This window comes from Euleptes europaea, chromosome 5, assembly GCF_029931775.1.
Source record: "Euleptes europaea isolate rEulEur1 chromosome 5, rEulEur1.hap1, whole genome shotgun sequence".
In the NCBI taxonomy this organism is placed as follows: Eukaryota; Metazoa; Chordata; class Lepidosauria; order Squamata; family Sphaerodactylidae; genus Euleptes; species Euleptes europaea.
Genome location: NC_079316.1, coordinates 56,140,451 through 56,151,296, shown reverse-complemented (window position 1 = coordinate 56,151,296; position 10,846 = coordinate 56,140,451). Strand labels below are relative to the sequence as shown.

General features: G+C 43.1%; 1 protein-coding gene across 3 annotated transcripts in view; it reads left to right on the top strand.

Moving 5' to 3' along the window:
• Positions 1 to 10,846, top strand: part of SH3PXD2A (SH3 and PX domains 2A) — a 271,900-nt gene continuing 261,054 nt past the window's right edge. For all 3 annotated transcript variants that reach the window (XM_056849280.1, XM_056849281.1, XM_056849279.1), the window contains exon 1: positions 1 to 122. In XM_056849280.1, the coding sequence (XP_056705258.1) occupies positions 51 to 122 (72 nt within the window). In that variant the 5' untranslated portion in view covers positions 1 to 50. The remainder of the gene's footprint in view (positions 123 to 10,846) is intronic.

The window sequence follows — 10,846 nt, the reverse complement described above, 5'->3', positions numbered from 1 at the left end:
AGGATACATCTGGACTCCGTCGGCGTTTCCTGGCTTTCCTGGGGACGAAGATGCTGTCCTGCGGCGTGCTGGACGCCAATGTGGTGGACGTGGAGAAAAGGAGGAACCCCTCCAAGCATTATGTGAGTACGGGCGGCGGGGTGGGACGGGCCCGGGGGTCCGGGGGTGCCAAAGGCTGGCAGCAGGGATCGTCCTAGATGTGCTTTTCCGGGGAGCTGAGGGATTTACGACTTCAACGTGGGTGAAAAATGACTTGGGGAGCGGGGCAGGTGGGGATAGGGTTTCTGGAGGGGGTGCTGTAGCCTTCCCCCCCCCCAAAAAAAAACTTCAGGGAACCCCTTTATCGCCAGGCGAAAAGGTCAGCGGAGAAGGGCTTTTTGCAAGCATGCACCCTGTGGAATCACCTCTCTGGTATACATTTCTGAATAACAGAATATGTGCTTTGGGCATCTTCATAAATAAATTCATCTAGGTTGATTGTCCAGTGAAGTCGAGGCCCTTTCCCAGGTTCTCTTAAAAGCGCTAAGCCTGGGTGTTAAACAGAGCTCTTCTGGCGTAATATAGATTCATGTACAAGGCTACACTGAATAATGTTTCTCCTCTACCACAGTTCCTCTTGCTAATTTCTGCATTGATAGCGGGCGACATGTTTGGTGTGGGAGGTTGGACTAGATGATCTTTAGGTGTACTCTCACGCTGAGTTTACGAAGGCAGTTTTCAGTTTGTTCCTACATAAGACTATTCCTCTATACTTCAGTTGACCTATCCTCTGTCATGACAGGATGCGTATGAGGCATATCTTGTTTTATTTGAACCATCTGGGTTTGTTTGACCAACGTATTCTTTTGGCCTGGAGGCACATCTGGCATGAATGCAATTAGGTTCCTTCTGTTCTCCTCTCGTGGCGCTCTACAATGTATATTTCTCTCAGATCCTCCAGAATTCAGTAGAACATTTCCTGAGCAACTACTTGAGCCTTACAAACCAAGCGTCTCCAGAATATTTGTTTAAGGACCTTGCTACTGTTGTGGGTGGCTTAGTTGTGCTGCATACCTCTGGTTGGTAGTTGACTTGCTCATCAGTGCTTCTGGGCAGTGACCGGACGTGAACCTTCAGTTCTCCTCTTTACTGAGCCAGCTCAGCCCATGTGCAGTGTTTGCTGGGCTCCATTGGGGAGCAAGCCAGGACACCAGTATTGACATGACAGGAACATAGATCACTGCGGACCCAATGAGGAATGAGAATGTAATTGGTATTATTGATTGATTGGTTTAGTGCTTTAGTTAGCCAAAGCAGCTAACAGAAAAACCAGGCATTTGCAATCATAAATCAACTTTAAAACAAAAATTATTTACCGGCGTTTCCCAATAAAAACATCAGGTACACTAAAGAAGAAGAAGAGTTGGCTTTTATATGCAGATTTTCTCTACCACTTAAGGCAGAATCAACCCGGCTTACAATCACCTTCCCTTCCCCTCCCCACAACAGGCACCCTGTGAGGTAGGTGGGGCTGAGAGAACGTGACTAGCCCACGGTCACCCAGCTGGCTTCATGTGTAGGAGCAGGGAAACAAATCCATTTCACCAGATTAGCATCCGCCGCTCATGTGGAGGAGGGGGGAATTAAACCCTGTTCAGATCAGAGTCCACCGCTCTGAACCACCGCTTTAGCCACTACACCACGCTGGCTCAGTTCAGCACCATCAGTTCAGCTGATAGGTATTCTGGAATAGAAACGGTCTGTAAATTAATCTGAAAGGTCTGTAAGGATGACACCACTGTCCCTTCCAGGGGGAGGGATGAGTTTGGGGGCAGCCGTTGAAAGCTTCCAACCCACCTCACTTCAGATACCATGGGATCCTGCAAGAAGCTGCCATTGTTGGTATGACACTGATGCACCAAAGTCAGTGGAGTTGGATCTCCCATGTCATACCAACAACGGTGCCTTCTTGCAGGAATCTGTGAAATGTAGTTCAGATGCTCGCAAAGCACGCATTATTTCTCATAAAAACTGTGTTTGATCCCAAGAGAGGAGAGAGACGGCCTGTTCAGAATCAGATTTCAAAGCCACCTGCCACTAGATAAAGAGAATGGATATTTCGCTGGAATCCTCATAATGTTTTTCTGGTACTCCAAGATAAGAGAGCAATGTGGGTAAACTATTTTTGCTGCAGCTCTGCATTGTTTGGTCCATACGCTGTCCCTACCTGTTCACTCAGCTGTGGGAAATGGGCCCTGAGAACAGCCCTCTCCTTCAACCATCCCCTGGCAGTTAGTTAGGTATTGTGTTAATTGTATAAGTTTCAGCCTTGAATCTTGCCGTGCTTTAAGCTGAACTGATCTGAAACAGTCAAGGAGACAAATAGAGTGATCCTAAGCAGGTCCAGGCAGAATCCTATTCAGTGGGGCTCACTCCTAAGGAAAACATTCTTAGGATTGCACTGAAATAATACTCAGAGGCTTTGAGAAAGGTCAAATAGTAGCAGAGGCTTTTGTACCAGTCCTGACACCTACCAGTGCCAGCCCTCAGACTGGACATCTCATGCATGCATTCGAGTGCAGAAATGTGCCTGAGTCCTGTTGCCTTTCCCACATCTTCAGTTTGCTTAGAATCATAGAGTTGGAAGGGACCACCAGGGTTATCTAGTCCAACCACCTGCACAATCACAACTACCTCCCCCACACCCCCAGTAACCCCTACTCCATGCCCAGAAGATGGCCAAGATGCCCTCTCTCTCATGAACTGCCCAAGGTCATAGAATCAGCATTGCTGACAGATGGCCATCTAGCCTCTACTTAAAAACCTCCTTCTTGTACATGTACCTTTCCAATACATTGGTTTCCACAAATTTGATTTGCCAAGTTAACCAGGCCTTATACGTGAACTTGGTCTTGGACTCGCATACTGTTGCCAACTTATGGAGAAATAGGAGGAGGGCTTCTGCAATTGCTCCCAAGAGTGCCAGAGTCACAGGACAAGCTATCATCACTCTACTCTGGGGCTTAAAGCTGCTGGATAGAAAGCCACCCAGATGTAACCCCAACCTTACTTGGCAGAAATATTGAAATAAATGACAAATAACAGAGGGCTACAGTGATCTATCATACAATCATTCATTTCTTTGATAGAGCATTACATTAGCACATTGCAGGAATTTTTCTTATATGTGGGCTGCACTGAGACTCAAACAGACTTGCAGTACCTAACAGTTTAACAGTGAATCATATGTACTGCAATCTGAGCCCAAGGGGCATAGATGGAAATAACTCTGCATAGGACTGGACCAAACCTTGAATATGTTGCTATATATATGAATGCTGTTAGCTGAATGTGTATTGGTTCATACAACTTGTATGAACCATTGGGCTACTGGGATGGAGTGAGAGCTATTCTTAAAGCATTTGGCTTTATTCCAGAAACTATGTATGATGTTCAGCATTCATTAGCCCAGGAGGAAGGTGGAGGTTTCTGTTAGGGCTCTCAGATGGTAACTAGATGAATAACAGTGCAATTTTAAAAACCTTTTCCTGGGAGTAAGCCCCACTGAGTACAGTTGAATAGGATTCTCAGTAGACCTGCTTAGGACTGCATGATTAATTTTGCTCTGTTCTTCTGTTCGTTGAAAAGAAAAGCAACATGCCTTTGAAAATTCTTAAGGCTGAGTGGGACTGATATCGGTCAGATCTTTAATGTTCTATGCAAGTTTTAATTTTCTCCTTGTAAAGTGAGCAAACTATTGCTGATTACACTAGTAATCTGTGTGTGGGGGGGTCTATTTGGGTTTTTTTTCAAGGACTGGGTGAAAAAGATCAGAACTCTTTTGGGACAACAGAGTTCTGGAGCAGAGAGGCTATGAGAATTCAGAGCCGGGTTTGATTCCCCACTCCTCCACATGAACGGCGGACACTAATCTGGTGAACCGGGTTGGTTTCCCCATTCCTGCACATGAAGCCAGCTGGGTGACCTTGGCCTCGTCACAGCTCTCTTAGAGCTCTCTCAGCCCCACTTATCTCACAGGATGTCTGTTGTGGGGAGGGGAAGGGGATTGTAAGCTGGTTTGATTCTTCCCTAAGTGGTAAAGAAAGTTGGCATATAAAAACCAACTTCTTCTTCGTTGTCTGTAACCAAGGGGACTAGAAGCTTGCTATCCTAGCAAAATGAAAGCTAGTCATCTCAAAATTCTGTGGGAAGATTCTGATTTAATGGCCATGCAGATTCCTTAGACTACTACTAATAGTATAGTAGCCCTGTGATACTAATGCGTTGAAAACAGTTTCATGCTTCAACATGAATTAATGTATACTATTACAACATAATTCAGGTTCCTGATCCTCTCTTCCCATTCAAACTCCCTGAAGGATGCCATTTGATTTCCCAGACTCCTCCCAGGTTGATCTATCAAATCTGTAATGGCTGGCTGGGCTCCTCCTGGGAGTGCTTTCATGTGCAGCATTTTAACATGATCTTCAAAATTCATGCTGAGAAGGAGTGATCAAAACCCATCCACAGCCTCAGGCCAAATGCATTTTCTTGTATGCCTTTTCCCCAATTCTGTACATTAGCACCGGCTAAGTGAATCCAGCTGTCATTATGATACGACTCCCTTCAGGCCTTTTTCATGTGCTTTGTTCAGTCTGGTTTTAAATGTCTCACTGCTGCAATGTGCAAAACTCACTGCTGCAATGTGCAAAATTTTGCCTGTGCGGGAAAAGGAACCAGCGTCTGTAGCAATTTTTCCACCCAAGGTCAACATTGCGATGGGGTTATTTTCATCATAGTGACTGCTAGCTCTTATCTCTTACCTTCTCTCAGATGTTTGGAGAATGGGGAGAGGAGGAGGAAGACGCATATAGGGAGCAGCATGCTCAAATATTTGTGAGTGTGATTCAGCAACATCCACAAAATTATATGCATATACTGAGTTCCATGGTTCCAGGAGATACAGGAGACGTCCCCGACCAGAACACACCTAAGTGTTTGTATCTACACTTGTACCCATTCATCTCTTGTTTCTCCCATCCCTCTCTCTTTTCTCTGTCAATTGTCAAAGTTTAAATTACAGTCTCTTTGTGGAAAGCTTAAAAAATATTCTGTCAAGTGCCATGTACATCTATAGTGTGGTATAAATAAATAACGTGCTTTCTGAAAAACATGGCCTGAAGTAACAGACTGGAAACCAATTTGGGTTTTTTTCTGTAGAGCCATGTGAACAGTTGCCCCTGCCAGGTTTGTTGTTACCAAGTCATTTTTTCTTCTTTTTGCTGTGTTTACCTGAAAAGAAGACAACCTTGAATGTAAGAAGAGCCTCCTAAAGATGTTATTCACAAAATGTTTTTTAATTATTGTACATACCCAACTTGAATGCAAATGTAAGACAGCCCTCTCTTTTTCTTGACCACACACATGGAAAAAACTAGTCTTCCTTTTGGGTAAATACAGTATTCTGTATGCCATGTTAATCCATGGAAAAGGGGGCCTGGTTATAAATATAGCTTATGGGAAGTTGGACTCAGAGGTGTTCCAGAGAGGAGGGAGCCAGTGTATGGAGTGCCTTTAAAGAGATGTTCAGGCTCCTGAACATGTCATGTTCATGTCAGCTCACCTGAGTGGCGCTTGTTGTGCTCCTTTGAAGAACCAGCATAGACAACCATGGTTTAGAAAATTATGGCTTATTTTAACTGTGGTTTGTTTGTGAGACCAGGACTTGGCTTGCAGGCAGTCATTCAGGTTCTGGTATGCCTTGACAAAGGCTGGGGTCATCACCATCATAATTTCCTCTAGTTCCCCTGCAGAGATCTAGCTGGTATCCTGGCTTGCTCCAAGGAACAAGGCGGGATATTTCCATCAGTATATTTTGCAGAAGAGCCAGCATGGTTGTAGTGGTTACGGTGTTGGAAACCCATGTTCAAATCCCCATTCACATCATGGAGGATTGCTGGATAACCTTGGGCCAGTCACACAGGGCAAAAATGCACAGGAGGTTTTGCCTTTTATTTGCTGCTCTCTAAATTCTCATTTCCCCCAGCCAAATTCTCAAAACTCAAAAATAAGCCCCCCATGCAGAGTTTTGAGAATTCAGATGGGGAAAATGTGCGTCTAGAGAGCGGTAAATCCAAGGCAAAACCTCCCATGCATTTTTGCCCACACTCTCAGCCCTGACCCTGGCTAGTATTTGGATGGTAGACCTCCAAAGAATACCAGGATCATGACGTGGAGGCAGGCAATGGCAAACCACCACCAAACCTCTTTTGCCTTGAAAACCCTAGGGGGTCACTGTAAGTCAGCTGTGACTTGGTGGCAAAAAGAACATCTTGCAAAACCATAGTTAAGATGAACTGTGATGAAAAAACAACTTCAAACCATGATTTCATATAAAGCAAAGTAGAAGAAACTTTTGGAAGCCTTCACATCCCTGGGTATGCTTCTCCATGTGGTGGAGGCACTTCAGATGTAAGGTAAATCTCCCTGAATAAATCCCACAAGAATGCTCAGTGCTGCTTGCTTTTGTTCCATCTAAGTGCATTTTAGAGATAGATAGCCTCTGTTATAACTACCAATGAAACCAATGCAAGCAAACTTATATACCAACTCTGGCTGATGTCATTTGCCATCTAAAATCCGTTGCCATTAGGTAATTATGGAACGGGATTTAAATAATAATATTTGGTACTCCATGCATAGGCCTTCTTTGCAGGAAACAGCTGGCTTTTACACCATCTATAGGCTGTTTCTTTGTCAACAGCCATTTTATGTTGCTTCCTCTTCACAACCATGTGTCCATACAAAAAGGAAACAATTCACAAAGCAGGGTTGCTAGAAGGCAGTTCACAGTGCTGTGTTAATATGTCTAATCAAGTGCTTTGATGTGTCCCGGTAGAGCTGAGTCTTGGTTTCTTTGCCTCAGGAATCAATAATGTGTATTGTTATTAATATATGAACACATAAAGCTGCTGTATAGTCAGTATTAGCCCATTTGGGCCAGCATTGTCAATTGTAAGCAGCAGCTGTCCAAGCTGTCAGTCAGAGGAGTTGCTAGCTGAGATATTTTTAACTCAAGATGCCTGAAATTAGTCTGAGGAACCTCCTTTAGACAAATCAAACGTATTCACGAGCCATGACTCTTATCTCCAATATGAAACACATCCAGATAGGTACAGAAACCTTATTTTTTTAGAAAGGAGTGTTGCTTTCTCCGTATGCTCCGAATAGGGTTGCCAGCTCTGGGTTAGAAAGTTCCTAGAGATTTGTGGGCAGAGCCTGTGGAAGTTTGAGGAGCCTGTGGAGTTTGAGATGGGAAGGGAGCTCAGCAGGGATGTGATGCCATAAAATCCATGCTCCAAAGCTGCCATTTTCTCCAGGTGAATTGATTGTTGTGTTCTGGAGGTCAGTTGTAATTCTAGGAGAACTCCAGGCCCCACCTGGAGGTTGGCAACCCTAAAATCTGACAGTAATCCTGAGGACTGCAGATGGACGATTGCGCTGTGCACTTACCCCCTATCTAAATAGCAACTGATTATTTAATTCCTTATTTCTGATTCTTTCTGTTTCCAATAAAAGTTGCCTGTGCAGAGTGCTAATAAGGTGACCCTTATAGCAGTCATGAAGCCGCTTCCCAGAGCAGTGTATCCCTTTTAGCGGTTCTGAGTAAATTTGAAATGGATAAATATGTCAAACACCTGATTTTTAAAAAAATCATAAAGCTCTTGAAGCTGCAGGAAGTGCTTAAGACAAAACCAGTAATTGGGGTGGGGAGGGGGAGAGTCAAGTAACAAAAACAAACATCTTGTAGGATAGTATGTTTGTAAAGCATGTTTAGAGAAAGAAACTGCTTTTTGACAAATGGCACTGCCCATTTTTTCACTTTAATGCCTTAAATGAAAAGCTGAAATGACGCTGATATTCATCCCCGTCCGGATCAGGGCTGGAGCCAATGAAACTGCTGCTCTTTCTGGAATCTGTGGTCCATCCCAGGATGGTTCACATGAACATAAAAGCAGCTGTGCTGGATCAGAGCAACGGACCTTGTAGTCCAGCATTCAAGCTAGCCAGATGCCTCTGACGGTCCTGTTGTTGTCTTCTCAGCACTGGTACCAAGCTGGTTACTGCCTCTGAACGTGGAGGTTCCAGACAGTCATTGTGGCAAAGAGCTGTGGATGGACTCATCCTTCATGCATTTGGCTAACCCCCTTTAAAACCCACCAAATTAGTTGCCATTAATACATCCCAAATGTTAATTACTGTTTGAGTAATGAAACATTTCGTTTGTCAGTCCTGAACCTACTGCCCATCTACGTCATTTGGGCCCCTGAGTTCTAGCAGTATGGGAGAGGGAGAAAAAGCTCTCTGCCCACTTTCTCCACCACATGCATACTTTCATATTTTTATGATGTCCCCTTCTAATCCTCTTTCCTAGTCCGAAACATCTTTCCTCATATGAAAGTGCTCCAACCCTTTAATCATCTTGAGTGCCCTCTTCTGTGCTTTTTTCAGCTCTGCAAGATCCTTTTTTGAGATACGGTGGCCAGAAATGTACACAATATTCCAAATGAGGCCACACCACAGCTTTATACAAGGGCATTGAAATATTGACTGTTTTATTTTCAATCTCGATGCTAATAACCCCCAGCATGGAGTTTGCCTTTCTCATTGCTTCCGCAAACTGAGTTGACCTTTTCATCAGGTTTTCTACTACAACTCCAAGATCTCTTTCAATCTTGATCTCAACCAGTTCAGACCCCATCATCACATATTTAAAGTTTGGATTTTTTTTGGTTCTATTGTACATCACCTTACTTTTACAGACATTAAACTTCATTTGCCACATTATTGCCCACTCACCCAGTTTAAAGAGATCCTCTTCTAGCTCTTCACAATCTGCCTTGGTTTTCACCATCCTGAATAATTTGGTATTGTCTGTAAACATGGCTACTAAACTTCTCAGCCACAATTACAAATCATTTATGAACAAATTAAATAACACCAGTCCCAATACTGATCCCTGCGGGACTCACTACTTACTTCCCATTGTGAGAACTGTCCATTTATTCCTACTCTCTGCATCCTGTTTGACCAACTTTTAATCCATAAGAGGACCCATCCACTTATCCCAAGACTGTTAAGCTTACTCGGGAGAATATGCTTCTCATATTCTGTTTTTACCTGTCCTATTGTCAATTTATAGTTGATTCCTGGCAAGGCTGATTCCTGCTGCCACAGGGCACAATCCAACCAGTGTTCCAATACTTTTAAGTTCCATTCATTTCAATGAGAAAGCTTTAACCCTGTTCCCAAGTTTCCCATTCAGATCAACTCATTGGACATAAAGTACTTAATTTCAGCTGAATTTGCCATATACATCTAGGTAATGGTGGTTAAACATGCTTCCAAGGTGCAGCCAAATTATGGTGACCTTATAGGGTTTTCAATGCAAGAGAGATTTAGAGGTGGTTTGTCATTGCCTGCCTCTGCATGGCAACTGTAGACTTCCTTGGTGGTCTCCCATCCAAGTACTTACCAGGGCCAACCTTGCATAGCTTCTGAGGTCTGACAAGATCAGGTTAGCCTGGGCCATCCAGATCAGGGCATCTAAGTAATGGCAAGATCTAACAAGAAGATACAGGAATGATATATTGGAAACAAATGCTTTTTAAACCTCTAAAAACAAATTATGGAGCTTGTAGGCAGTAAACATGGATCAGTCTTAGCCCTACAGGAAAAGAGATGATAAACTTCAGACAATGAGGCAGCAACCCTAAGCACACTTACTATGGAGTAAGTCTCATTGAATTCAGTTAGATGTGTGGTATGACTCCAACAGCAACATTTTGTGTATGATAGTATAAATATAAAGTCATCTTTGCAGTATACAGAATAAGAAAATGGAATAAGAAGAAGAAAGTCTTGCTATATTGTTTTCCTTTTAAAACATGGGAAATTGTTAGGTGGAGTGACAATAATAAAATAATGCATCTGTAGTTGCACTCTGGTTGGAGTAAATGCTCTCTAAGATCAAATGTTGATCTTAAACAAAGTTATAATAAGCCAGAATGTTTTTTCAGGAGTGCTTACCTCTAGATTGCAATAAAGAAATATTATGATATTTTTCACTAGAAAGGAAGATAAAAGCCTGTAAAACAAGTTATCCAGTGAGTTTGAATGCACAGATTATGTTGAAGCCGAAATGGGTAAACGTACGAATTTTTGAGTTATAGAAAACATGCCCCAAAGAGACCAGTTTTCAACTGTAACCAGTTTGGATAGAGTTAAATAGTTATTAATGTTTATTTACTTAAATATTACTTTGGTTTTAATAATTATCTTGAGACAAAGCACAGTAATCAATAAACTAACCCAATTGGACTACTGTAACATGCTCTATGTGGGGCTGCCTTTGCAGGTAAAAAGCTGGTACAAGTTAAGATTCTTGGGACAGCTGGTTGGAACATATAAATCCAGTGCTGCATTTACTGCCCTGATTATTTGCTTGCTTCCATGCTCAATTCAGAGTGCTGGTTTTAAAGCCCTTTATAGCCTAGGGCCCACACTTTTTGACCCTCATTTCGTGCACCTATGAGCCCGCCAGGTTCTTCCAACAGCATTTTCCCTCTTGTAGCACTTTGTACAGCAACAGTGAGGTCACTGATGTTTTCAGCTGTGGGTGTGCGTCCAGTCCTGTAGAATGGCCTACCAGAGTGGGTGTGGAGGGCACTTTTCACTTGCTGCAGTTAGGAAGGTGTGTAAGACAGTTTTATTCCAGAAGGCATTTAACAGAGAATAAAAACTGTGTTGGCAATAGGGTTGCCAACTTCCAGGTACTAGCTGGAGTTCTCCTGATATTATAACTGAT